The sequence below is a fragment of the Cinclus cinclus genome, chromosome 16, assembly GCF_963662255.1.
Source record: "Cinclus cinclus chromosome 16, bCinCin1.1, whole genome shotgun sequence".
NCBI classification, from domain to species: Eukaryota; Metazoa; Chordata; class Aves; order Passeriformes; family Cinclidae; genus Cinclus; species Cinclus cinclus.
This window is the reverse complement of record NC_085061.1, coordinates 7,117,061-7,144,270: the sequence shown is the minus strand read 5'-3', so window position 1 is coordinate 7,144,270 and position 27,210 is coordinate 7,117,061. Positions and strand designations below refer to the sequence as shown.

The following is a 27,210-nucleotide window of genomic DNA, read 5'->3' as shown; positions in this document are numbered from 1 at the left end:
TTGGGTTGTTGGGAGTTTTTACAGACAACATTGGGGAGTTATTAAGAGGAGATGCCTCTTTCGAACTGCCCACTGAACTGTGTTGGCCATGTCCTGTTTTAGGGATCCAGGATTCTGAAGAGGCAGTGTGCTGACTCTCAAAGCATGATTGCTGAAGAAACAATTGCCTTTTTTTCTTCTTCTTGGAAGTTGACACAGAATCATGGAATTGTTAGTGTTGGAAGGTATCTTTGGCGATCACCCCATCCAACCCTCCTGCCAAGGCAGTCACCTGGAGCGGTGACACAGGAAGGTGTCCAGGTGGGTTTGGAATGTCTCCAGGGAGGGAGAATCCCTAATGGCCCTGAAGAGCCTGTTCCAGTCTTCTGCTACCCTCAGTGTAAAATAGTTCTTCCTTGTGTTGAGGTGAAACTAATTGTGGTTTAATTTATGGCCATTGCTCCTCGTCCTGTCACTAGACACCACAGAAAAGAGTCTGGCACCATCCTGGCACAGGCTGCCCAGAGAAGCTGCGGCTGCTCCATCCCTGGAAGTGTTCCAGACCAGGCTGGACAGGGCTCTCAGAAACCTGATCTAGTGAGTGGCATCCTTACCCATGGCAGGGGACCGATCGAGATCATCCCTAAGGTCCCTTCCCACCCAAACCATTCTGTGATTCCATGATTCTGTGACCCTCTTGGCACCCACCTTTGAGGTATTTATATGCATTGAGATTCCCCCCTCAGTCTTCTCCAGACTAACAAACAAGGCCCAGCCGTCGCAGTCTCTCCTAAGAGAGACACTCCACACCCCTCACCACCTTTATGGCCTCCGCTGGACACTCTCTAGTAGCTGATGTAAATTTTCACATTGTTGACTTACAAAACATAATCAAATATACATATAATAGAATATATATTATATTCGCTATTTTTATATACATATACATACATACATACATACATATATATATATATATATATATATATATATATACACACACATACAGATCAGCTGCTCGGCCGCCCCAAGGGCTGAACCCCGCAGCCTCTCCCCTCCGCTCGGCCGGGCCCGCGGCTGCCGGGCCGGCCCCGCCGTGAGGGCGGCGCGGGGCGGGGCGGGGCGGGCGCTCCCCCCGCTTCCCGGCGTGCACCGGCGCGGGGCTGCCTGGCCACGTCCCCGGGCCACGTCGCTCGGTGCCCGCTGAGCTTGCGCCATCTTCGCTCCCCGGCTCCGGCTGCGCCGCCGCCTCTGCCGCCGCCATGAACATCTTCCGCCTCACCGGGGACCTGTCCCACCTGGCGGCCATCATCATCCTGCTGCTCAAGATCTGGAAGAGCCGCTCCTGCGCGGGTGCGTGCGGAGGCCGCGGGGTGGGACCGACCGGACGGCTCTGGGCCGCGGAGCCCCGCGGAACCCCGCGGGAGCCCCGCCGGGGCCGGGCGCCATCGCCCCGAGCTCGCCGCGGCCGCGGGGTGCTGTGATCGTCCCCGAAGGACCGCGCCCCGGGGTGGGGGGCGGGGGGTCCCGCCTGTCTCACTGGCCCGAGAGGCGGCCCTGGTGAAGCGGGGGAAAGGCGGGGAGGGGATTGACCCCGCTGGGGAGCCCCCGAGGGCCTCCGGGGCGGGCGGGCAGAACTCGGCCCGGGCAGGTGAAAAGGGACGGTCGCTCCCCTCCGCGCGGGGGAAGGGGCTCTGCCCTCCTCCTGACCTCCCCGCGATTCGGCCCCCTCCAAATCCGGCGCCGGCGGAGCGGGTGAGCAGCCGGGAGAGGGGGAAGGAGGAGGCGCATCCCCGCTCCGGGGTGGGGGTGCGCCGGCGGGAGCTGCCATTCCCTGAAAGGGGTTGTGGTTGCCATTATTTGTACTTTAATCCTTGTGCACCGCCGCTCCGGCTGTGTCCGGGAGGGTCGCTCCTTCCTTACGTAACTGCTCGGCGGCAGGCGAATGAATGGGGAGGCCGGTTTGGAGGAGGAGAGGGAGGAATTCGTCCCCCGCGGGGCGGGCAGCCGCCCTCCCTTCATCCCTCTGTCCCTCCATCCCTTCCTTCGCCTGCCCTGGCCGCGCCCGGCCTTTCTGCCGCCGGTGTTCCCGGCAGCCCCGGGTTCGGTGCAGCGCCGGCCGCCGCTGACTCGCGGTTCGCAACCTGTGAAGTTTCCCCGCTCTCTCTCCTCCGCGGCGGCCTCACGCTCCTCCTCTCGTTGGCTTTTGTGCAGGAATTGAGCAGCGTTTCGTGCCGCTGTTAGGGCTGCTGGAGGGTTTGCTGTCGGCCGGGCCAGCTTGCAGTAGGAAGCGGTAGGAGGGAGATTCCCGGCGGGAGCCGCGGGCCTGTATGACGTGGCAGCGGGAGCTGCGCCGGGTCCCGGCCGGGCGAACCCCGCTCCGCCGCCCCCCGCTGCCGCTTCCCCCCCGTTCCGAACGGGCGTGCTCCAATTCCTTGTGCCGAGGTTCGCTTTCCCCCTTCGGCCGTACGGTGTGGTGGTTGGAGGGAATTGCAGGCAGTTCCCATAACTGCAGCATGGCTGATTTCTTTCAGAAAACTGGGAGTTGTCATTCAGAATGGGCATTTGCTTGCGGTGTGTGTTATGTGGATCGGACCACCCGCCCTGGGAATACCGGTTTAGTTGTGCACGGGAGTTTGACTGTGAGCTTGACTTTGCTTTCTTTCCACTGAGCTTCTCCTTCTTTAGTGAGGGAGATTGTTCTTGAAATCAGTTTACCGTGTGTTGATGTTCAAATACCGGGTTAGCACTGTTGAACAGACGTACCTGTAAAATTTTCAGTTAAAAGCACGAATAATTAAGTTGTACCCTGAAATAACTGAGAATGGGGAAATGAAAGCGATTTACACTACAGGTAGGAGGAAGTGCAGGTTCTGTATGTTGTCGTGTCAAATCACTGGCTAATCACTTGGTAGCACAAAACAAAAAAGAGTAACTGAATAGTTTTTTCGGTTTGCTTTTTTTAAAGAAACTAATAGCTTTGGTTTTAAGCAGACTTCAAGTAAAAACTGTTCTTAACAAAAGAAGTCAAGCAAGTGACTCCATGGCTCCCATACAGTGGTTGTGCAGAACTATTGTTCCTGAGGTCATGAGCACAAGAGCACCTTCCTGATGAACTTACCTGGCTCAGGCTCTAGTGCATCACAGGAATCCTGCCTGGACCTGGCAGGAGAGGGCCTTGCTTCCCCCAACTCTTGTGTTTGAGAAGTGCAGTTGAGATTACAAACAGCAGGAGGGTTAATGATCTGAAAACGGTATATCGTTTACTGTGTGAAGAAGAAAAAACAAACAAAAAAAACCTGTTGCAAAGGTGAAATTCAGATAGGGTTTGAGCCAAGAGATCCATAAGTGACCTTTGGATGTGAGATTATTTACACAGTATAGTACAATGTGACCTGGTCCCATCTTTCTGCTTAAAAAGTGATCTGATGTTGCTTTCCTCAAGCCAGTTGTGGTTGAGAATCTCTGCTACTTGGGATTTATTCATAAGAAAGCAGCCTCACACCAGTCAATGCTATGGCCTTCTCCAAGACAGAAAAGTAAATAGGCCTGTGTCATATATGTGCTACAGCTCTCCCCTTTGCTAAATTAGCCAACATGCCTGGACACAAACACAAATGCATGAGCTCTTCCGGTAGAAAACGTTTGCTTACTTCGTGTTCCTGAGGAAAAAAAGAAGCAGGGATGTGTTTGTCAGGAGTTGGTTTGTTTTGGTGTCTTCCAGTTCTGCCTGAGTCCTCAGGAGTAAATGCAGATTTGTATTGGTGTCTGAGGCCTAACAAATTTGTCTAGAATGAGAAAAACATGAATACCTCAAAGGAACACAAGCAAATAATTTTATTTTGGGGGCTCTATTCTGTTTCTCCTAGTGGATCATTGTTGTCAGTTGAGGTTTCTATTGAAGAAACCTTTGTAAATATACATTTGCATATATTTGTAAAATTATACATTATAATAATCCCTGAGTAGTTACCAGTTAATGTTGAGCAGCTACGAAGAGCCTCTTATTAGAGGGTTTTCTGCTGTTTCTTTACACTGTATGGTTAATAGAGCCATTTGTAAATTAAATAAACTTACACCTCGTGGTTAGTGGTGACTAAGGAAACACGGGCAAACCAGCTGCTACTTTACTGTGCACTTTTGAAGCAGTAGAGGCTTTGAAAATAAATAAGGGTTAACTGCTGGCTGAACTGCAGGCTGTGATCCATGAAGAGCTGGCAAACCACATGGTGCCGACTCCTCTCTTCTGGTTGCATCTGTGTGTGAGGCCTTTGTTCCAGGAGAATTCGGGGGCCTGTAAAAGCAGCTGGAAGTGAGGGAGACAGCCTGTGCACCTCTGCTGCAACCTGATGTTTTTGAAGACTCACAGTCCCCATTTTCTTTGCTAAGAAATGACTCCTCTAATTGAAGAAGATGGGTAAGGCTAGGTTTATCTGCACTTTGAAGCAATCTTTGTTTCAGATTTTTTTTCTTATTTAGTCAATAGGTTGAAAAGAGAGCAAGGGGAAAGCAAATCAAATAATGACTTAAGAATTTCAGAGCTGGCAGGGAAACAATTTTTTGCATGTCTTGTTATTTGGGTTTCCAAATTTAGAATTTGGAAAAATGTTTGCCACTCAAAATAAAGAGTTCAAAAATCATTAGGAAGAGCCATGGAGAATGTAGTAGGTAACTCCATTATTGACATAGTGTCATAATTAGGAAATTGATGAGACTTGAGGAATCCTGTGCTTTCAAATATTGTCCTGTTCAGATTATATTTTCTTACCCATTTCAAGTCAAATTACATTGTTTGCAGTGCAAATTACTGCCTGAAAATTGATTCACACTTCTTTGTGCCATTTATCAAGTGTTAAAGGTGACCTACAGTTCCAGTGCTGTCAAATTATATGCAATATGCTCTAAAGAAGTAGCATAGATAGTAAATGTGTAGTACTTCTGCTAGGTAATGTAGCTATAACTCAATTCTGTTTGTCTACTGTGGACCAGATAATATGCTAAGATGAAGGCTTCTGACAGTACTTTGCCATAGGCTGCTGCTAATTTGTCTGTGTTGTCTCAAAAACTGTTGCTTTAGGTAGCTTTCAAATTTTTTCTCTCTCTTTGAAGGAAAGTATTCTCTTTCTCAGTTGGAAAATATGTCTTTAAAATTAGTTAGGGTTTTTAAATTGGAAGCACTAGAGTCTTAATGCTGGTACTTGTTAGCAGAACCAAAGAAGTGGTTCTGTGGCTGATGTGGACTTGGTACAGAACTATTTTAAAAAGTCTGTGAAGTTTCCATGGCAAGGTATGGATCGACCTACCTTAGAAGAGCTTTTGTTTGTAGGTTTTATGGCTGTGATGTGCAGTTCATAGTTGGTAAGTGCTGTACACACTCCACAGTTCATTGCCTCTGCTCCTGCCTGTTACTCCTTACCTGAGTCACCACAGCAAAATGAAGTTGATAAGAAAGTACTGCAGTTTCAGCTCTGCCCTCCTGCCAGGCTGTGAAAATCACCTGAATTAAAATTTCATGCTATGGCTTTCAGCCAAGCTGGAGCACAGAGGTTGAAGAAGTTAAGTGCGAAGATGAACAAAACGGAGAGGTTTGGTTCTTCCAAATTTGAGCCCGGAGCTTTGGAATAAGATATAAAAACATGTTTATTTAGTTCAAGAAAAAAAATAATGTTTGTGGAAGTAAAAGGAGAGGGAAAAGGATGAGAATAACATCATTGTAGCCTCAGTGTATTGCAGTTGCCCACATTAGCCAGGGTCAGTGCTGTGACGTATTGATACATTTCTTAAAGTTTTGATTTACCTGTTCTCTCACCCTCTTTTTGCTCATGGTATAGATGTTTCTTCTAGTTTGCCTGTCCCTTCATAGGCCTTTGGTTTACAATTTAAACCCTGCCTAGCATAGGTTACTTAACTTGAAAGTTAGTTTCATCTTGGATCAAGGGTGGGTTTCAGGATTTCACAAATACTCTAAAGGTTTAAAAATCAGTGAGAGTATTGAAAGCCTTAATAAAAATTCTGACTTTGGGGTTGAGGAGGTGAGACTGGCAGTAGCTTAGAAGAATTTATCAAGTATATTATATGTATTTATGACAGTATATCCAGATCCAAATTTATAGCTGTTATTAATAATTAATGTCTCTTATATGCTTTTTTTTTGCTGTTCCCAGTTATTTGCTGAAAGAAAATAGCATGCTACATAATGTAGCTTAATTATATTCTCCAGTGTGATGCTGTTCTGTAATCTGTCCAGGTGGATTTCTTTGTTCTGTGGATTCTGACCTTAGGACAGCTTTGCTTGCTGGAGGGTTTTATTGGCAAGTTGTGATGCCAAGAGGCACAGCTGGGATGAGCCTGGAGTCCTGCTTCAGTTGTCTGTGCAGTGTGGTTGTAGTTCAAGAAACGTCAAATGTAATTTTTTCTAAATTTTGAGAGGTAGTTTGTTTGTGGGTTTTTGGTTTTTTATTTATTTTTTTCTTGCGGGGGTGGGAGGTGTTTTGTTTGTAATACTCCTAGATTTACAGCCTGCAGGTTTTGAGGTGGTTTATGTTCCCTGTACTGCTCTTGGGTTGTTCTGTAGGTGGCACATCAGGCTCACCTTGCAGACATTTCACATGTGAAAGTTGCAAACACCGTCCTTTCTAATTGTTACTGTTTCAGCCATTCTTGTACTTTATAGGTTAAATTCCTTCGTCTGGAGCAGTTTATTCCATGTTCCTTAAGCTAGAGTGAAAAAGGACTTGAATAGCCATAGCAGATTGCCTTCTCCTAATTGCTTTATGGCACTGTTAATAAAAGCTTTTCTAGAAATATCTCTCTATAAAGGGACAGGGATTTTCAGCCTTGCATCATAACCCTCTCCTATGGAGTATTTTTCCCTCTTGTTTTTTTGAACAAGACTTGCATGCTTAGCTGAACAGATTCAATTATTTTCACCCTGGATGACTGAAAACAAGAATAATTGGAATAACAAGATAGAGGCACAGAGTGGGTTGTTTTGTCCCCCTGCTGTGACACACCACCATATCAGTATTATGGAGCGGTGCTTCACCTCCGTTTTTGGAAGCTTTTAGTGATTGACTGTGCAAAGCTTTTATGCTTCTGACTGTGCTCTAGTGCTTGAAGTTAAGTACAAACAAACGTTTTGACATTGGGGCTTTGACCTAGAATCGAAAGTTGCTTTGAAGATGCAGTGTAGATGTCTGACGTTTTATCTCACTTCTCTCTCTTTTTAAAATTTTGTTTTAGTACATAATAACACACAAATTTGATTGTTTGATGTTTTTCTCACCATGTGGCAAATTGAGTCTGTGTATTGAATTGCCTTACGTTTTAAAATCTGTATGTTCCTCTAAAATCCCATTATTGGTGCCAGCATACCTTCTGCTTGTCACTGGGTCTGTTCTGTCTACTGCCCTTCTACCTTTCCAGCTATTCAGCATCTAAAGATTGTACTGAGGCATGTGACAGCACTCTGAGAACTGAAAGCAGCAGCTTTGCCCAGTGATAATACAGAACAGATAGCTTCCAGGTGATATTTTTGGAGATGGCACTACCTGCTGTGATTAATTTCTAAACCTTGTGTAGTGCCAGCACCTATTCCAGTACAGGGTAACTTATGTTCACACTACTGAGCTATATAGGCTTAGAATTCCATTTGTACAGCTTGAGAACTTGGATTTTGTCCTAATTTTGTGATGAACTTGCTTAAAAATAAAGGATATAGCCTTTCTCATCCCAGGCATCAAATGTTTCAAAGCACCTCATTGCTTTCTGAATAATTAATTATTTCCTTTATCACTTTAGGTATTTCTGGGAAAAGCCAGCTTCTGTTTGCACTGGTCTTCACTACCCGTTACCTGGACCTCTTCACTTCATTCATTTCATTGTATAACACATCTATGAAGGTAGAGTATACTGAAGAGTTAGAAAAGCTAGTGGTGTTGCATGCAGAGTGCATAATTTCATTAATAAAAGCTACTTTGAATGGCCCACTGCACAGTTGTTACAGAGTAAGTTCTAGATGGGCTTTAGATAAAGAATGTGGAAGATGGACTCAAAATCCTGCTTTTTTTTCCTGCACTCTACATGCAGTGTTAAAAAACTGTTCATCTCAGGACTGTGACATTCAGAACAAAATGGCATTTTGAATATTGAAATAAAAGCTTTTGGAAAATGGTTCAAATAAACGGTGTTTCTCAATTGAGATATTAAAGTTCACGTAAATCTCATTTGATTCACTGCAAGCTAAATCAGTATTCAGGATGCACTGCTGGAATTGCAGCTACTGTCTGGTCAGAGGCTGATCAAAAGTTGACAAAAGTAAACTCTAAGGAATGTAGCTTCTGTGAGTTATGTCCCTGTCACTCTCCCACTGAATGTCAGTGAGCCTGAGCTCGATTGGTTACTTACTCATTCCTGCAACTTCTGGTGCTGAGTACAAGAAGATAAAGCTGCAGTCTGGGAGAGGACAGTATGTTTGTGCTTCTTTAAATCCAATTACATTATTCCTGGATTTTCTTGATGTTTTTCAGGTTTAATTTAGAGGGTAGTATAACTTTGCCAAGAGGAAAGACCAAATAATCAATAAGGCATAATGTACTGAAGAATTAGCAAAATAATACTGTAAAATAAAATTTTGTTTCTTAAACTCACACTTCCTTTCCAGCAAATAAAATGTTTGTGCTTAAATTTTAATATTAGCAGTATAGATGAAGAGTGGATTAAATAAAATACTTTGAAACAGAAGCTTTTTCCATATGTAGTTTCTGATTGGAAGGTAATTATTAGATGCACTAAAGGAGCAGGTTAGGGGGGTTTTGCCATTTATTTATATATTGGTCTTGATTCAGGGCCATGACCACATCTTTGTTCTGCAGCCCTCCTAATCAGAAAAGGAATGAATGTAGAAATTCTTTCAAAATACTAGCCTCTAGTTCAATTTCAAAAGTTACTGCTTAGAAAGACTGTTGGCTGTAATTGTTTTTTCAGGCCATTATTACAGTGTCAAGATGAAGCTGTTTGAGTGTCCCAACACAATATTGTGTTATATTTATACATATGTAGGAGTATATAATGTTACACAGTTGTTGAGAACTTGAGAGAACTTTAGCTGAGAAGTTGAGAGTTGAAATTCTTGAGACTAAGAAATATGTAATACAAGAAATTTGGATTCATTCACGCTTTCTTAGTGTCTTCTGTGACTATACCTGCTGTGATTAGTTTACATTCATAGTAAAGATTCTCTGTATCCTGTCCTGTGGTTCTTTATCTCCATTCAGCTGGGGTGCTTGTGTAGCAGATTGGATTCTTAGCTTCTTTATACAGCATTTGTAGGATTTTGTATCTGTGAGCAGAGCATTTAGTGATTAATAGCATCTGCAAACAGTGGGATTTTTAATCTGTTAATTCTCTGTTGCAGAGAACCCTTTTTAATGTCATAAATGGTTTGGAACAATCTTTGTGCTGAAACTGGCAGAAGCTAAAATATTTGTCTAGTCTGCCATACTGTGTTGACTCTGGGACAGTGAGCTCTGTCCTGATGATGGCAGATTGACCTTTAGAAAGTCTTAGATTCTCTCTAGGTCTGTTCTCTCACCTGTGAAATGAAGCTTTTTTCTTATTCCACAGGGAATAGCTATCAAGTCCAGTGTGCCATAACCATTCAAAATGGTTAGACATCAGCTCAAATTGAATTCTGGTTCATTGCTTCTCTCAGTCTCTTAGTCTTGCAGGTTTTGTGTTGGTTGGTAAAGAGCAGCATCCGGTTGCCACTCTTCAGATTTTAGAGATGTTTAGAAGTCTGAAGCAAATCAGCTTGTGATATGTTAAATGGTTGTCTGGATGGGGCTTACTGAATATTTTTTTATTTGCCTTGTGAACCACACCACGCTGGATTTTTTGAATGTAGAAAGGCCCCTTCCATTATTACTGTGTGTATGCACCTGCACATCTTTAACCTAAATGTTTGGGGCCAGTGCTTCCCCTGCAGTTGCAGAATGTGTATTCCTACTCCAGTCACTTCCTCGAGTTCTGGAAAGGGTCTTCACCTTTGAGCAGTCACTTCAACCATAGACATGTGATGCCTTTAAAATCAACAAAACCAGTAGAGCCCAGAATTGCTCATATGGCAATATTACTCTGCTAACAAAAGTTAAGCAGCACCAACAGCCTGCAAAACCGTGTAAACAATGCAAAGAATCAGAAAGACCACACTTACTCCTCTTAGTGCTTATTTGGGGAGAGTGAATTAATCCTGGAACATCTATGGATTGTTTTGGGGTTGTTTCTTTCCTTGCCTTCAGCTTATCTACATCGCTTGCTCGTACGCCACCGTGTACCTGATCTACATGAAGTTCAAGGCCACCTATGATGGAAACCATGACACGTTCCGAGTGGAGTTTCTGATAGTTCCTGTTGGTGGGCTCTCTTTTCTTGTCAATCATGACTTCTCTCCACTGGAGGTGAGTTGATTGTGCACAGGAGTGGTTTGGGCTTTTTTTTTTTTTGTTTTGTTTTGTTTTTGTTTTGTTTTTTTTCTTTTTCTTTTTTTTTTTCTAAAATACTTAGAATGTGAAGATGAGCATTTTTAGCCTGACCAGTGAATGTTTGAAGGGTGTCTATGTTAAGTGTGTTCAGGCTCATCCTTTCCTCAGTGAATCTATGTGATGCAGGTATCCCTGCAAATTTAAGGCACCTCAGGAGACCAGCATTGTTATCAGCATTGATTATTTTATTAAGGAGAAGACTGTGTTTTTCCCAGTACACTCTGATGGCTGTATTAATTCAGAATTCTTTTGTTCTGTTAAAGAAATCCCCAGGAATGCATTTTGGGAATAGTTGGTGCCACCTAGTGAAAATAAAAGGAATTATACTACTGCTTAAATTTTATATAATTTCAAATAGTCTAGACTATTAAAAAGAATTGCATTTTATTTAAAATTAAGCTATATTTTTAATTGCAGAAAAAGTATATTAAAAATGTAATTATAGAGAGTTCAAACAGGTAATTTGTCCTACAAAATAGAGATTAACTTCAGATCGTTGTTTTATGTTGACTGAGCTGCATTTTTACATTGGGATTAATATTATAGAGTAAGGGAATTTGAATTGTGACACTGAGACAGATTTTAAATTTTTTTCTGGGTTAACTCACTCTCTAAGGAAATAGATAAAAAATAGAAGAACATTATGGGGGAAAACAGAGTTCATCTTCCCTGCAGCTTTCTCAGCATGGACTCTGTAAGCTGCATTTCATTTTAACGTGATTTGGCTGCACAGAAGTTCCCTCAAGTAAACCTGTGTGTGCCAGCTCAGCAGAGAGCTGGTTTGGAGAGTCTGCTGTCTGCCAGGAGAGTTCCTTCCTCCTATCCACTGGTGGGTTATGAAGCTTTGACTTCGTTTTTCCTGTACTAGGGAAAGTTTGCCAAAATACTGTACCTGGGCAAATAGGTATTCATCCATAACGTTGGAGAGTAAAAAGTCAAGCCAAGTCAAATGTTTTCTGTCTTGCTGTTATCAGTAAGACAGTTGGATATATCTGTGGTTTTTTTTTCCTTTCAGATACTGTGGACCTTCTCCATCTATCTTGAATCGGTTGCTATTCTCCCTCAACTTTTTATGATCAGCAAAACTGGGGAAGCAGAGACCATCACTACTCACTATCTTTTCTTCTTGGGTCTGTACCGTGCCTTGTACTTAGTCAACTGGATTTGGCGCTACTACTTTGAGGGATTTTTTGACCTCATAGCTGTTGTTGCTGGTGTGGTCCAGACCGTTCTGTACTGTGACTTCTTCTATTTGTATGTTACAAAAGGTAAGTAAGGCAGTAACGTCCAGCTTCAGGTTATGAAATGTAGCAGTTAACAGGTTCATAGGGATCTGCTGCATCAGTATTACAAGTTTGTTAATGCTGTGTGCAAATTAATTCTGAAATATCCTTAATTTATTGAGTACACTCTCTGCTAGTGTGGGGCATTGCTGAGGGTTTTTTGGGGATATGGGTCGAATATAAATGCATAAATGGTCTGATGAACTTTTGGAAGAACTTAAGTATGGCTAAGTATATATTGCTGTTGCCTTCCATGGATAAGCATGATCCTTCTGCTTCCCCTGACCATGTGCAGTGTTACATGAAGATCCCGTGCCTACAGAGATCTTTCTCAGTGGTTTAAATATCATAAGAGTTGAAAGTGTGTTGGATGTTTCTGTTTATGCTGAGTGCAGAAGCAGGCACTTCTGCTGGGTCCATTAATAACTCTGCCCTTACTCACATTTCAGCTTCCCTCATGTAACCACAAAGCTGCATGGGGCTGTGTTATTTTAGTCATAATTCTTGAGAGGCTATGATGAGGGGCTAGGCTAGCATGTCCTGTGAGGATGAAAAGTGGGAACTCCAGAGTGCCTCAAGAGGGCAAGGTTAGAATTGTTAATTCTAGTTTTACCAGTATGTACTGAAGAGAGAGAGGCAGCCTGGGAGGATTATCTGCAATGGACCCATTTGGTGTGAAAGGTTTTGGTCCCTTTGACATTTTAACAGTGTGTGCTTTTCCTGCATCACAGCTTTGCTTTGCTGACTGTTTTCTTTCCCACTTTTCCTTGCAGTTCTCAAGGGAAAGAAGCTTAGTTTGCCAGCGTAAGTGCCAAAACATCACCAGCATCTGTCCTTCTGGATGCTTGGACAGAACAATCCTTATCACAAGCAAAGGTGAAGATGCTTGAGACAGAAAGTCAGAAACACAGCTCTTTATAGTGCAGGTAGTCATCAGCGGCTCTGTAAGAACGGAGGAAAAACGACCAGCAGATTTCTGTTTGATGCATCTTGCCTTTATCTTTTTTATTACTATGTATAAAGATTTTTTACATAAAGAAACTTATACTGTATTAATAAATTCAGTGTATGGTTTCAATTGGAATAGTTCCAAAAGTGAGATTTTTGTGAGATTGCTTATGACCAGGAACAAGTGCAAACGTTTTTTTAATTTTCAAGATTTTCTTTGAAATGACTGATTTTTTTTTTCTTTTTTTTTTTTTTTTCCAGTGCACAAATATGTGCATCCTTGATGGATGGTAGTCATCTGTTCTTTCCCTTTGATTAAGTTTCCATTCCACTATATTTATTTTTTTTCCAAAAGGCGAATATATGTCAACTCTAAATCTGAAACCACCAATGTTTGATGTGATGTGCTGGTGCCCAGTCTTTGTGCCATCTGCTGACATGGAGTTCCTTATTTAAAATATATGTTGGTCCTAGAAGGGGAACAGTCACATTTTGTAGTTGTTCTCCTTCTAAAACAGACTGATGACAAGAGGGCAGTGAGGAAATCACTTGAGAGCACAAGGATGGGCCCTTTCCTGTTCTGCCATGATGTCTGGGAGGATAATCTCAATAATAAAAGTACTTAGCAGCCCAGGTCGTGAGGGGTAAGAGATGCAATTGTGTTAATTAGTGGCAAGTATTTGTGACTGTTGTTTGTTCAGGAAGAGAAGGTTAAATATCTTGAATGTCCAGCCCTGTTCCACCATTACAGCTGTAGGAATGGGAGACTTGTAAGCTGTTGATTACAGAAATCTGTGGGTGATCATTTTAAACAATATCTACATTTTCTTATTAATGAATGCTTTATAAGCAACTTCCATGTTCAGTTTCAAGTGGTTTTCGATGTCACTTTTGGACAATTAATATTTTTTTTATAAACTTTTCAGAATCAGCAGCACCAGTTACCATTCTTCATCCTTCAAATGATTCCCTTTTTTTACTGAGCTGTTGCATGATTTATCCTGTGTTACCATCCTCAATAAACACTTTATGAAATGGTGAAAACATTTTGTTTTTTTTTTTCCTTTTTGCATTCTTGAATGTGAAAGTTTTCGGTTTGCCTGGGACTCGATGAAAAAAGTTGCAGTGAGGATGAGTTGCTGTATTGAAATAAAAAGTTTTTTTAAGGCTCTGAGGGGCTGATGGAAGCAATGATGGCTGAGTTGTGCTTGTTTAATAAGAGCTCAAGTCTTCAGCCTGGGGCAGAGGAGCGTTTGGTGCTTGTATGTGTTTTGTTTTACCCTCAGTTTAGTTCGCTGTCATCTCCGTAGTGAGTGCCGGTTCTCGTTCCTGAGCCCAGCTGAGCAGTGTTCGTGCACAGCTGTGCTGCTGCGTCTCCTGGCCGGCCTGCTCCAGGCCCAGTGCAGTCCGCCAGCCCGCAAGGAAGCGCAGGGCCTGCCCGCTGTTCGTTCCGTGACGTCACTCAGCGGCCTTGGAATCTTGTTCCGGGCCGGCGTGACGTCGCGGGCCTGTGACGTCATTGCTCCGCGGACACGCCCCGCCCACTGGGGCGCGCTGCGCACGCGCCCTGGGCGCCACCGCCCTTTTCCACCGCCCCACGCGCGCGCGCCCCGGGACGGGGCGGGGCTCCCGCCGGGCGCATGCGCGGCGCGGCCTGATGGGGGCGGGGCGACGCGCGCAGGGCGGAGGGGGCCTGCGTGACGTCACGGCAGCGCGAGGCCGTGCCCGCCCCGGCGGGCGGTGAGGCCTGAGGGCGGGGGGGGGGGGGGAAGCGTGGGACTCGGGCGGCCCTGAGGGGGACCCGCAGAATGCCGGGGCTCGTGCTGTTCGGCCGGCGCTGGGCCATCGGCAGCGACGACTTCGTACTCCCGGGAGCCTTCGAGCTGTTCGTCAGGCTGGTGTGGTAAGGCGCGCCCCGGGGCCGCTGCCCGGCGGGATGAGCGGTGCCCGCGGCCCGGACGCTGTCGGTCCCTGGCACAGCACTCACGGTGCAGTGCCCCGCGCTGCCGCTGCGCTCCGGGCCGCCGTCACCCGCTGGGCTTAATCTGCGAGTAGCGCTCGAGTGGTTTCGTAATTAATACAGTGATTGCTTTGTGCCCGCCGGCCGCGGTGCTTTGGGATCTGAGGGAGGGAGTGAGTAGCACCAGGCAGGGAGCAGGTGTCTCCGTCTGCACTCGGTTGAAGTGTAATTCCTGTTGAGTGTCGGTGTTGTGGTTTCATCCTGACACTTTCCTTATGTAACAGGTCCCCTGCTACTAATCTTTGTGCAGCGCTTTCATTAAGACGACTGCTGCCGTCAGGTGATCACTTCGCAGCCGGCACTTCTCCCTTCCTGCTGTAACTGTTGTTATCTCCCTTCCCGGCAGGTGGATTGGGATTTTTGTCCTTTACACAGTTCACAAGGGGCAGTTTAACTGTCCCGGGGGAGGATTGCTGCACAGCTACCTGCTCGGCCTCATCATTCTTCTGGCTTCCATAATATGTGCGTTATCTGCTCTTGTATACATCAGTATGCAAGGTAAATAGTTAATAATTATGTTTTGTGTTTATCTAGTAGAATTGTAATAGATGTGTGTTTTTAATCCGGAGCTGACTGGATTATAAAATACAAAAAAAAAAAAAACCTGAAGTGTTTTCATGGTAGTCAGACTTGAAAAACTCTATCAGCATTAACATATTTGCTTTAATAGTATTATCTTTGTTAGTCTGGAACCTAACAGAATAAATAGGTACAACAGCTTAATGCAGCCAATGGTTCATTGCCGTCAGAGCATCCTGAAAACTCTCTATGCATGATCTGTGATGTAACAGTGCTCAACCTCTCTGACAGTAATTTAGGGAAGTGTATCCAGAATCATTTGAAGTATCCTGTTAGTTCTGCCTTGCATAGGCAGGTTTAGTCATGTCTTGTCAAAGTCCCTTAGCTGCAGTGGGCTGCTTGAGGAAAAACACACAGAAAAGTGAGTTGTATGAATGTCATAATAAAGCTGAAAATGAGTATTGTTAAATAGAACAGGACGGCTTGAAATGAATGGCTGAACAGAAGTAAGGACCCAAATGCAACATCTAATTATTTGTAGAAATGGTTCATTTTGGGTTAAAATTGCTAGAAAGGTATTTTTCTGGTGAGGCGCCTGATCATCGAAGTAATGTTAAGAAGATCATTTTGAAATATGTGTGTGGTCTCTGGAGTAACAGATGAGACTCCACAGTTTCTAATATTTAGGTTTTCATGACTCACTGAAAATAAGTATTTATGCTTCTGTAAATAAGTATACTTCTTTTCATTTAAGCAATTTTAAGAGTGCACAGAGAGAAACTATGACAGAGCAGAGGTGTGGATGGTAACACTGGCCTTGAATCTGACTGCTGGTTTTCTCAGTTTCCAGAGGAGGGGAAGTAAGATCAGCCAGACCATGATGTTTATCTCAAAGTTTCACAGAATAGTCTGGTTTGGAGGACCCACAAGCATCATCGAGTCCAGCTCTTAAGTGAATGAGCCATACAGGGCTCAGTGTCCTTGGTGTTGTCAGCACCAGGCTCTAACCAAAGCTGCAGAAGTGAGAGATGTAACTAAATAGCAGTGATAAAAGAACCTTGTTCCGTATGAAAGTACAGCTACGAGGCCACTGTAACTAGGAAATGGAAGAATTCTGAGGTTAAATTTCCAGGAAAACAGGGTGAGGTGTGTTGGACTGTGGTGGGAATGTGTGGATTTGGGTGTGCTTGGTCTTGCACCAGCCCTTGTGTTGTCCTGAGGATTGGTGATGCCAGCAGGGAACCTGGCTGGAGCCCTCACACCCTGGAGGTGGTGCTGAGAAAGGAAAAGTTGTTTAGAGGACACACAGTTCCTTCTGATTGTATCAGGACACGCTGCAACATGAGAATGGGGAAAAGCAGCCTCTGGATCAAGGGCTTTTGAAACAGCTTTATCACTGGGTGTGAACCACAACTTTGTAATTGGAAAACAGTTCCCAAAGTTTTGGTTTTTTTTTTCTGCAGCCTTTACAAATTACTTGTCTACACCTGAGCATGCACACCCCACTACTTCATTACCCTGGGATCAGCAGACTGGTTTAAGGAGATGAGCTGGCCAAAAGTGACTCCCTTTTTTATTACCTTAGAGTACTAAAACAAAGAGGTTATTAGTAAATTAACAATACAGAAAATAGTCTGAGAAGTATTTGTTATGGTAATGGTCCTACTTTTGTTCTCCTGTTATTACCTAGTAACTCTATTAAAAAAACTTCATTGTAGCCCAGCAAAAATAGCATCTGAAAATGAAATATTAACCAACTAGAAGCTAAGTGGAATAATAAAAGCAGGCCCCAAGAGTTACAAGGAGATGTAGGTGAGCCAGTGCTCCTGGATGCAGCTTTGGCTTACACTGGGCATGGGCACAGCACTGCTGCCTCAAGTTCAGTGCAGAACTATCTCTGGCTAGAGTTGTTTTGGGTTTTAGTAGAGTATATTCTAAGAATCACAGCTATAAATCTATGTTTTTTCTTAGCTTCAGTGATGGCTTTCCAGTATGAAAGAACTCCATAGTTTCACTTACGTTTCTTACTTTCTGTAAAGCCCAGAAAGTTCGTATTTCCAATAGGATTTTATGTACTTGAGGTGGATTTGTGAACAGTTCTTACTGTAAATTCTCTCTCTAATTTCAGGAACAATTTCTAATCCAGGCCCAAGAAAATCACTTCCCAAAATACTTTATACTCGCCTGCTTCTCTATTTCCCTGAATTCATCTGGGCTGTTGTAGGAGCTGTGTGGGTGTCAGACAACAGCGTGCAGTGTGAGAAGACTGTGATAAATGGTGTCATTGGGACAGTTATTGCAAGGTAAAGGTGCCTCCCCACAAACCTGAGCTTGACAGTGCATGGGAAAAGGAAAATGAGTTGGTATCCGTCCTTAAAAAAGCTGCTTGCCCTGGGAGAGAGAACATGTCCTGCAGTGAAGGAAAGGAAGTGAAGGTCAGAAAGGGTGAGGGGGGCAACGGGAGTGTAGGAAACTGGGTAAATATGAAGAGTGTGGTAACCCGATCACTTAGCTGGTGGTGAAAAATGGAGATGCCACTCCTCTGTACTGCTGTTTCCAAAGCGCTGGGCAGTGATTTCGGGTTTGGTGCCCTGTGTGAACTGAGCCACCAGCCTTGTTCTGGTGCCCAGAGTATTGCAAGCACAGTCCGAAGAGCTGCAGCCTCAGGACAGCAGCAGAGGTTTCCATACAGAATTCCATACCCAGCTTCGGTTTCTGTCTGCCAAGATCTGTAGTTGGGATTTCTTGCACACTTGTCAGAAGTGTCTGGTTTCACAGTCTGTTATCCCACTCCCTCCTGTCTGGCAGCTGGATTATCATAATCTTTACCGTCATTGGAGTTGTCATTGTCTTCGATCCCCTCGGGGGAAAGAAGACTTTCTACCTGCCCGACGGTGTGAGCCGTAACCTGGAGAGCAGCCAGTCGGGGCAGTTGCTGTACAATGTGAAGAGCTCTGCCACCAGGGTGTGGGAGAAGAGGATCAGGCTGCTGTGCTGCTGCATCGTGCAGGATGATGATCACCGGGTGGCCTTCACCAGCATCGCCGAGCTCTTCCGCAACTACTTCTCAGTAAGAGGGAGAGCCTCGATCATGGTCAGAGTTTTGCCACGTTGAGGTGTGGGATAGTTTTACAGTCTCTTCCATGTCTTTGTACAGGACACTGATCTGGTGCCAAGTGACATAGCAGCTGGTTTGATTCTGCTCCATCAAGAGCAAGATAAAATGGAAAATTGCCCCAAAGAACCTGAAGAAGTCCTGTGTCATTCTCCATCATCTCTCGTGGTAAGATACAGTTGGTGCAGCCAATGGTGTAATTATTCTAAGAAATGGTGCCAGATCAAATTGAAATGCACTTCTTTCCGGTGAGGATTTTTTTTTGGGTTTGTTTGTTTGTTTATTCTTTTGATAAAATTAAACACTGCAATAAAAATTGCAATGTACGTTATTAATAAATGCAGTGAAAACAAGTTTGGGGTCAAAAACGTTTTTCTGCTTTTGCATGAATAGAACTTTGAGTGGGGAATTAAGTACAAAAAAGGAACCATTTAGGAATTTGATTATTGCTGAACAGTTGGGAGAGAAAGGGAGCAGAGGGAGAATGAATATTTGGAACTGATTACATAGAACTGAGAAGATAATCTTCTAGTATGTGTTGTGGGCTGTTTGTCTGCTGCAAATACCCAGACAAGGTAAGAAGCAAAAGTAGCATCTTTTAAATGCTTGCAGGTGGTCATTTAGTTTGCCAGCTGATTTTTCCTGGTCTTCTGTGGAAAAGTGCCTTTGTAAATTTTTTCCCCTCCTTTTAAGCCTGTTTCATAGATGCATGTAGTTGTACTTCAACCAATGCATCTCTGTCAACTTCTCTAATTCAGCCAGTGTGACGGGGTTGTGCTTTAAAAGTCTGCACCAGAGAGATCTGCTGCAGATTCTTTAGCCTTCCCTTGGACATCCTTAGGTAACATATTTGAAGTGTATGTTGTTTTCAGCATTGAGCTTATCAGTGTATCAGCATTGGAAGAAACTGATTCAGTGAGAGGTTTTCAAGATCCTTGAGCTGTGTAGCTACATAAATAAACACATACTTTTTCCTGAAATACAAGTGGCTATTTTTAGTTCCTCTTAGACCTTGAGGTTTTCCTTTTGGGTAGTGTGTATTTCATCATGCCTTGATTTTCACTAGTTTGTGTTCAGTTTTATTCTGAGACTGCCTAACACACCTTCCTCCCTTTCTCTGCTTCCTTTTCTTTCCCTGTGTGCTTCCAGACGGATGATTTGGATGTTGAGCTGGAGAATGCTTCTCACTACATGCTGTTTGCTGCAGCTGCCTATGGCTGGCCCTACTATGTGTACACCAACCCATATACTGCACTCTGTAAGCTCAATAGTGACTGGTAGGTTTGACCCAAGAGCTTAAAACACATAACTGCCTTCTATTTAACTAGTCTTAGCAGAAATAAAATAGTTACAATACCAGTGGTTTTGTTGCATTAAATTGTATCACTCTTGGGAGTACATGAGCTTGTCTGCTAGAGTTATCTTTCAGAAATTCAGAGAAACAAAATTCAAATATCTTTCCACCCTCAAACAGATTGGCTTTTTTTTCACGGTAGAAGTTTGTGATTGAGATTTTAAAAAGTTCATTTAGCAAAAAGATGAAGAACTCAAAATGAAACATGTTTTAAAATGAGGCTTTTTAGAGGTGCATTTTGGGCACAGATTTTCAAATGGAAATAAGAATCTATCAATAGTTTTCTCTGTCCTAAGGAATTAGCAGAAGTTCCCTGTCCCTCCAGCCTCCCTTCTGTTCCTTTTGACCCCTTTACTCAAAAATGTTTATGGTCAGTATGTCATTTTGCATATTGCTATGTAGGATTACTGTATGTGAGCACTGATAGTTGTGACTGAAAGAATGATTTTGTAATTATTAATATGAAATATCCATATACTCTACTGAAATATAAATCACTCAGAGAAAAAAATATCGCATAATACTGTGAGTAAAACATGAGATAAGATTGCTGTGCTTGAATTTCCTTTTTCCTCATTTGTATTTTCTCTCAGTGGCTTGTAATCTTAAGAATGCTTTTCTTACTGCACTGTTTGCTCTGCCAATGGTCCTGTAACAAGGCAGAGGTAACATCTTGCATCAGAATTTTTACTGGTGCTATTGCAAAAAGAAAGCACTTCTGATTCCTCGCAGAAGGCTCACTGCAAATTTAGCTGAGTTTGATTTCTTGCAAGAAAACCTAAAAAATTGGATCATGAAATTTTTTCTCTTCTGTGTTTGTTAGTTGCAGAAGTAGACCAACAGATTCTGATATAACGGGCAGTGATCATCATAACTTTCACTTTGGATCCATCCTAAAAATAACAGGACTGCAGTACAGAGACTTCATCCATATCAGTTTTCATAACAAGGTAAACAATCTGGACAGGCATTCAGTAAACTGTAGTGATTAATTCAGGGAAAACAAGGGGTGAAGGGTCTAGTTTGCCTTCAGCATTCATGAAGTGTAAGATGCAAAGGCAAATGAAAACGTGCACTTTGGATTTGTTTTTTAAGCTAACAGTACAGCCACAAAACCATTGATATAAATCTGTCTCGGTACTGAAAAAAGGCACTTAGACTAACCAAATAAGAGACCAATTCAGCTTCTTTACATAGTACAGTATGGAGGCCAGTGAGCTTCCAGAAAGTGAGAACAAGTGCTTGCCCTTACAAAACGTTGGTGTCTTTACTAATTACATTTTTCTCCTCCAGATCTATGAGATTCCATTTTTTGTTGCTTTGGATCACAAAAAAGAAGCTATTGTGGTCGCAGTGAGAGGAACCTTGTCTTTTGAGGTATCATCCATCTGGTATCAATAATTAGCTTTATAGAAATGAGTGAACTCCCAGTACCTAGAGGAAATTGTGTTATGCTGGCACATGTTAAAATAACTCACTCACAGATAGGAGTATTCCATGTTTAAGTTGTAAACCCTTCTGCTCTTGGATGGGTAATATTCCCTGTGCTACTGGAAGAGAGAGAGGACAGGCAGGGGTAATTCCAAGTCATTGTGAGTAGAGGTGCACCCATAATGGTATGTCTGCAGTTGGAAATAGTTGCCAGGCTTGGAGCTGTGGTTGCTGTGTGTTTGCTGTGGGTTGCTGGTGGTGAGTGGTGAGATGTGTTGTGCTGCTCACACACCTGGCAGCCAGCTGGTGATGTCCCTGTGGCAGGGGTGAGCAGCAGAGCATGACCCACGAGGCACACAGCCCTTCAGGGAGCTCTGACCAAGGTTTTGTTCACAGGACATTCTCACTGATCTGTCAGCAGACTGCGAAGACCTGACACTGGAGGAAGTTCTGGAGAATGGGTTTGTGCATAAGGTGTGTGCAGCCTGTGGCTCTTTGTAGATCAGGTCTGCAGTAGCAAGCTGTGAACTCCTGGGATCCTTAGTTAAACAGAAGAATATTCTACTTCTCAGATGGATTGCACAAATTATTTCAGTGTTTGGTGCATCAAATACTGCCTTTTGGCACTGTAAGGCAGAATTTTTAATCCTCTTGTCAGACTTAATGTTCTCATGAAATATCCCAAAACCTTTTTAACTCAAACATACAGTACATGCTGACCTCTTGGTTATAACCAGACCTCTGTCAGCAGGATGTCAAAGAGAAGACCAGCTTTGCAAAAAGAAGTTGTGCTGTGATGGTGCTGTACTTAAACTATTCATGTATCACACCTCAGATTAGATACCCTTCTAACCTGAAATGCTCTCTTGTAGGGAATAACTCAAGCTGCAAATTACATCTATCGAAAACTAATAAATGATGGAATTTTAAACCAGGCTTTCACAATTGCCCCAGTAAGTTACCTTCCAAATAAATTGATTTGTCAGAAAACTTCCTCACAGTTTTTTTTCTATGTCCATCTGAGTTTGTCTCTGTCTGCAGGAATATAAACTTGTGATAGTTGGTCACAGTTTGGGTGGTGGGACAGCATCTATCTTGGCCATCATGCTCAGGAACTCCTTCCCCACACTGAGGTGTTATGCCTTCTCTCCCCCAGGAGGGCTCTTAAGGTGAGAGACTTCTGTTCTTGGTTCTGTGCCTAAGCTCTAAAAGTCAAGGCAGCTGCCAGGTGTGTTAGCTGGCAGCTGTGGGCTGACTGTGGGAAGTTTGTATGTTCCCAACGCTTCACTCTCATTAATTTGCTCCAGTCGAGTTCTTGGTGGAGTGTTACAGAATGAAACACATCTGGGGAATTCTGTCAGGCAGTATAATTAGAGTTTAAAATAAGTGTTCCAGAGCTGGCTTGTCTGCCTTGGCCTGTTAGATATCTACACACCCATAGAGTCAGCACTGAAGTTAGTCTGTCACCTTCAAGGAGGTCTGAACACCCACTGAGGCTCTGACTGCAAATGATGCTGTCACATATTTGTATTTTTACTGAATTGTAGTGATCATCCTAAAACTAAAGTGTGGTTATCTCCTCAGTGCATCTAAACTGCCTTTTTTTCTTTTTTTTTAAGCAAATCACTTGCAGATTACACTAAGCACTTCATTGTTTCAGTCATTGTTGGAAAAGACCTTGTTGCAAGGTGAGATGAAAATACTATGAAATTTATATTTCGATATGTGTTTGATAGCAGACAATGGGAGGCTTTGCTTTTATTTTGTTCTCTGTGTTTAAACAGGTTAAGTATGCCTAACATGGAGGATTTAAAGAGAAGAATAGTGAGAATTGTGGCAAACTGCAACAGACCCAAGGTAATCAAATGCAGTTCCTGGTTAAAACTGTGGAATTGTTACCTGGGTTAAGCTCCAAATTTAATGCAGTAACTGCGGGTGTGAGTATTTTTGATCTTAAAGCTGAGAGTTTAAATTGTGTTTCAGAACAAAATTGTTTGCTTTTAATTCAGTGACATTTGTATTATTCTCCTATCCTGTAAAGCTGTGTTGTTGGAAATTAGGATTCAGTAAGACTCCCAGTATGCTGGTTTACAACATCAAAGACCTGAAATTATCTGTTTGCTAGTTTTGGTGATAAAAGGAAACTACTAAAAATGGGGAAAATGCCCCAAACACCTAAAATTATATAAAGTCAGTGAGATTACTTACTTTAATAGTGTAATAACAAGTATCAGTAAGTAAGCAAATTATTGATTTTCCTTATATATTACTGTCAGATTTCATTTGGAAAGCAACTACTCTGTAACAGTGTTAATTCTTTACCTCTTTGTACTGTTAGTGGGAAACAGTTTTGAGTATGCTGGATCAATGTGGTGTCAGGCAGGATGGTACTGGAGGTACAGAGGTGTGGCTTAAAGGTTCAGAATTGCCATTTTTGAACATCTGAGTTTGAATCTGCCATACCCACATGATTTCCAGGGATGAACAGAGGGTACGTGTGACATCATAAATACAGAATAAGATAATGGATAACAGAAGTTAGAGGTGCAAGAAAAGTTAAACCTGCAGAGCAGAATCCACATGGAGTAATTCAGCTGGTAGAGATGGCAATTTTTCTGTAGTATGACTGAAGGCTTAGGATCCATACTGTGTTACTGTGGGGAAATTCAGGAAGGAGATAATTACCAAACAAAATTTGGGAAGGATGTGCATAAAGTAATCTTTAATCTTTTAGTTGTATTTTCAGATGAAGCGTGTGCAAGCACACAGCTAGAGTAAGTTACTTGAAGAGATGCCAAACTTCAGCTGGACTGTTGTTTTCTCTGATTTCAGTACCAGATTTTGCTGCGGGGGTGTTGGTACGAGGTATTTGGAGGAGATCCTGATGACTTCCCTACAGAGCTGGATGGAAGGAACCAGGATGCCCTGACCCAGCCCCTCCTGGCCGAGGAAAGTTTAATGGTTCATCGGTCGCCTTCGTATAACGCCCTCGAGGAGGAGCCACACTTGAATTCACCCCCTCAGTATCCTCATCTGTATCTGCCTGGAAAGATCATCCACATTGTTGAAGAATGCAGTTCTAGGAGGTAAGTGGAATGATGAATTCCGCTCTCTGGTCTCCCTAAAGTCTACTTACAGCTCCTTGTCCCAGCTCTGTGACTTACCTGCATCTCTAGTACCCAGTTTTGATTATTGCACATTACCCAGTTTCCAGTTTCTATTCTGTGCCTCCCAGCCTCTTTCTGTTTCACTTCAAGCCCTGGACACTGTTGTCTTTATGCCTTATCCTGCCCATTTATTGCAGCTGCTGAAGTGAGGACTTTAGACACCAAGACTGGCAAGTTCAGCCTTGCCTGGCTGCAGTTTCTGCCAGAGACTGCAGATCTTCAGTGTGTCCTGGTAGTGGTGAAGTGGTAACACAATACCTTGTTACTGAGCAGTCCTGTGAATGTTGATTAGAAGGAGGTGCAATAGTGCCTGTAATCCTGACCCAGCCAGGCAGGAGAGCTGCAGCTGCCCCAGTACCCAGTGTGTACCCACATAGTCTGTAGTTTTTCCTGTCACTTGCTGCTTTTCTGTGGATGCAGGAAGCTGAGACAAAGACACCAGAAAGCTGAAACTGCTGGAAGTGTGAGAATTATGGCTTTGTTGGGGCAATGTTGTGTTCAGGGGGTTTTTTTGTGTTTTTTTGTTGATGTTGGGTTTTTTAGACAAAGCAACCTGAAACAGCCTACAAGCGAGGCAGGCCCAGATACCCTCTCATGTTCTGAAACAGAAATAAGAGCATTTCTAACTTGCACAAGACTATATTACAGAAAAAAAAGAGAAATTGTCCCTTGCAAAGAGGAAAGAAAATACTGGAGAAGAAATTTACTTCTTTCCTTCCATTCAGAAAATCAGCGTTTCGTTTAAGCTTCACATCTTTAATTTCTAATAATTTTAATACTATTTTTTCCAAGTTAGATACTTTAATACCTCTGACCTGGGCAGGTTTTCCCAATGGCTGCTCTTTTACTTTATTGAATTAATTTCTTTTCTGTCTTTTACTCCACAGCACATCAGTTAATAATGGGAGTTTCAAGTAGGCCTAGCACACAAGAGCCCCTATCATGTATCTGGGATTCAGTTTTAAAGAATGGTGCATCCTATGTGCAGCATTAAATGTATTGCCTGGTCTCCTATTGGTACCAGTGTGTCTCATTCCCTAAATTTGACGTTTGCCATGTGAATGTGCAGTGTTTAATGCCTTCCCCCTCCTTGCTCAGGCTGTAGTCTGTGGTTTTGGGAGCAGGATTATTTGAATTTTTGATGGCTTCTTTCCCTGTTAAAGAACAGTGTAATTTGGTGCAGTTCTGCCCTCAGGGACATTTCATGGCAGCAATTCCAGCTGTTTGCTGAAGGGCAGACCTGCAGCTTTCTGGGATCCCACCTGCTGCTGTGAGAGGGTTCCAGTTCCTACCTGAGCCATGTCCAGTCTCCATGTTGCCTGTTCCAGTTCTGACAGAGCATTGTATTTGTGGTGTGTTTTTTCCCTAGGTTGTGTTCTTCAGATATTAAATATACGGCAAGATGGTCAAACGAAACCATCTTCAGCAGCATTTTAATAAGTCCCAAGATGATCACAGACCACATGCCAGATGTTGTGCTCAAAGCTCTGAACAGTTTGTCTCAGGAACATGGATCGTGTCTGTCTTGTCAAACGCGAGAATACAACCCCAGTGCAGTATAACCACAGCTCAAGGACGACCTGGGAGGCTTTTTTGCAGGTTTCAGGTATTCAGGACACATTCCACTTTCATGCCTAAGTGGATTTCAGTACTTTTCTCACATTGCATAAAATGAACAAGGGTCTTGGTGCCCGTGCCTCTGCAGCGACCTCGGGGACTGTTGTGCTGCTGAAAGCACAGATTGTGCCTCTGTGCTGAAGGCTGGGCTTTTCCAGAACGGATCAGGATGGGAAGCTCCAGCCGAGCCTGTGTGCGCTGGGGCAGCAGCTGAACGCTTGACCAAAGTGAGCGTGTGTGAGAACCGTGAGGCCGCGGGTCGTGGCCGTGGCGGAGCCGAGGGGCTGCAGGGAGGGCGGCGCTGCAGCTCGGGGCTGCGGGGTGAGGGAGCCCGGCCCGGGCGGGGCTGGGTCTGGCTCAGTGATTGCACTATTTTTTTCTTACGGATTGTGTTGGGATCCCGGGGTTGCGGGGGAGGGCTTGTGGTTAAATCATGCTTGGATATTCATGTGCAATATTCTTTAATTTACCTGTCTGTTGTATTTGTTGATCTACATCGCTGCTTTTATTGATTTGAAACTAAAACTATTTAATGAGAATGGAAAAAAAAAAAAATACCATTAAGGCCCTGGCATCATGCTGGTCACCAGCTCTAGCTCCAGCTATTCACCACCACTCTGATTCTGCCAAGAATGTGTAACCAGTTGTAACGATTTTTAAAAAGTGGATTCATTGTTTCTAGTGTGTAATTATTTTATTTTTTTTTCCTTTTTAAGACTCAGCAGCATTTATTTAAAAGAAATTGATGTAAGTAAAATATGATGTGGTTGAGAATTAACTGTGTGGATGTTCCTGCTGTGATACTCGATATGGAGACAAAATTAAATGGAGAATAAAACCTTGGCTCCTGTGCAATGACAGGTACCAGTGCTGCTGTCAGAGCAAAGAGGTCAGGCAGGGACCGTGCTGCTTTCAGGCCTGGGGGGTTCCCAGGGCACCAGCCACTCTGGAGGAGGGGAGGCAACACCCAGAGTAAGGCTTTTATTTAAAGCCTGGAATCTGGGGCATTTAGGCACAAAGTGTGACAAGTTCAGAGGAAAAGCATTTCTGTTTGTATAGAGGGGAGTGGAACAGAGAACCTGCCCCCCACTGTCAGCAGCTGTAACCCAGTGCACAAGCAGCAGCAGGAGCTGTAACAACTGCACTGAGAGAGCCAGGCCTCTGCAGAGCTGTTGCCAAGTGCTGTGTTTAGTTTGGGTTCTCAGAACACCACTGCCAGCCTGGGCTTTGCACACT

At 43.5% G+C, this 27,210-nt stretch overlaps 2 protein-coding genes across 3 annotated transcripts; both read left to right on the top strand.

The window, feature by feature from the left end:
* Nucleotides 1–1,197: 1,197 nt before the first annotated feature.
* Nucleotides 1,198–12,852, top strand: KDELR2 (KDEL endoplasmic reticulum protein retention receptor 2). The gene is made up of 5 exons (XM_062503716.1): nt 1,198–1,332; nt 7,780–7,880; nt 10,278–10,436; nt 11,536–11,788; nt 12,577–12,852. The coding sequence occupies exons 1-5, from the start codon at nt 1,242–1,244 to the stop codon at nt 12,609–12,611; spliced, it is 639 nt and encodes a 212-aa protein (XP_062359700.1). The 5' UTR covers nt 1,198–1,241; the 3' UTR covers nt 12,612–12,852.
* A 1,690-nt stretch (nt 12,853–14,542) lies between these two features.
* Nucleotides 14,543–26,997, top strand: DAGLB (diacylglycerol lipase beta). Of its 2 annotated transcripts, none has more exons than XM_062503559.1 (15): nt 14,543–14,654; nt 15,118–15,269; nt 17,419–17,593; nt 18,099–18,360; nt 18,448–18,573; nt 19,555–19,682; nt 20,583–20,709; nt 21,053–21,136; nt 21,587–21,664; nt 22,063–22,143; nt 22,232–22,359; nt 22,810–22,878; nt 22,975–23,047; nt 24,023–24,276; nt 25,727–26,997. In XM_062503559.1, the coding sequence occupies exons 1-15, from the start codon at nt 14,560–14,562 to the stop codon at nt 25,917–25,919; spliced, it is 2,025 nt and encodes a 674-aa protein (XP_062359543.1). In that variant the 5' UTR covers nt 14,543–14,559; the 3' UTR covers nt 25,920–26,997. The 2 variants fall into 2 exon arrangements, with proteins under 2 accessions (XP_062359543.1, XP_062359542.1); XM_062503558.1 differs by having other exon boundaries at nt 18,069–18,360.
* Nucleotides 26,998–27,210: the final 213 nt, after the last annotated feature.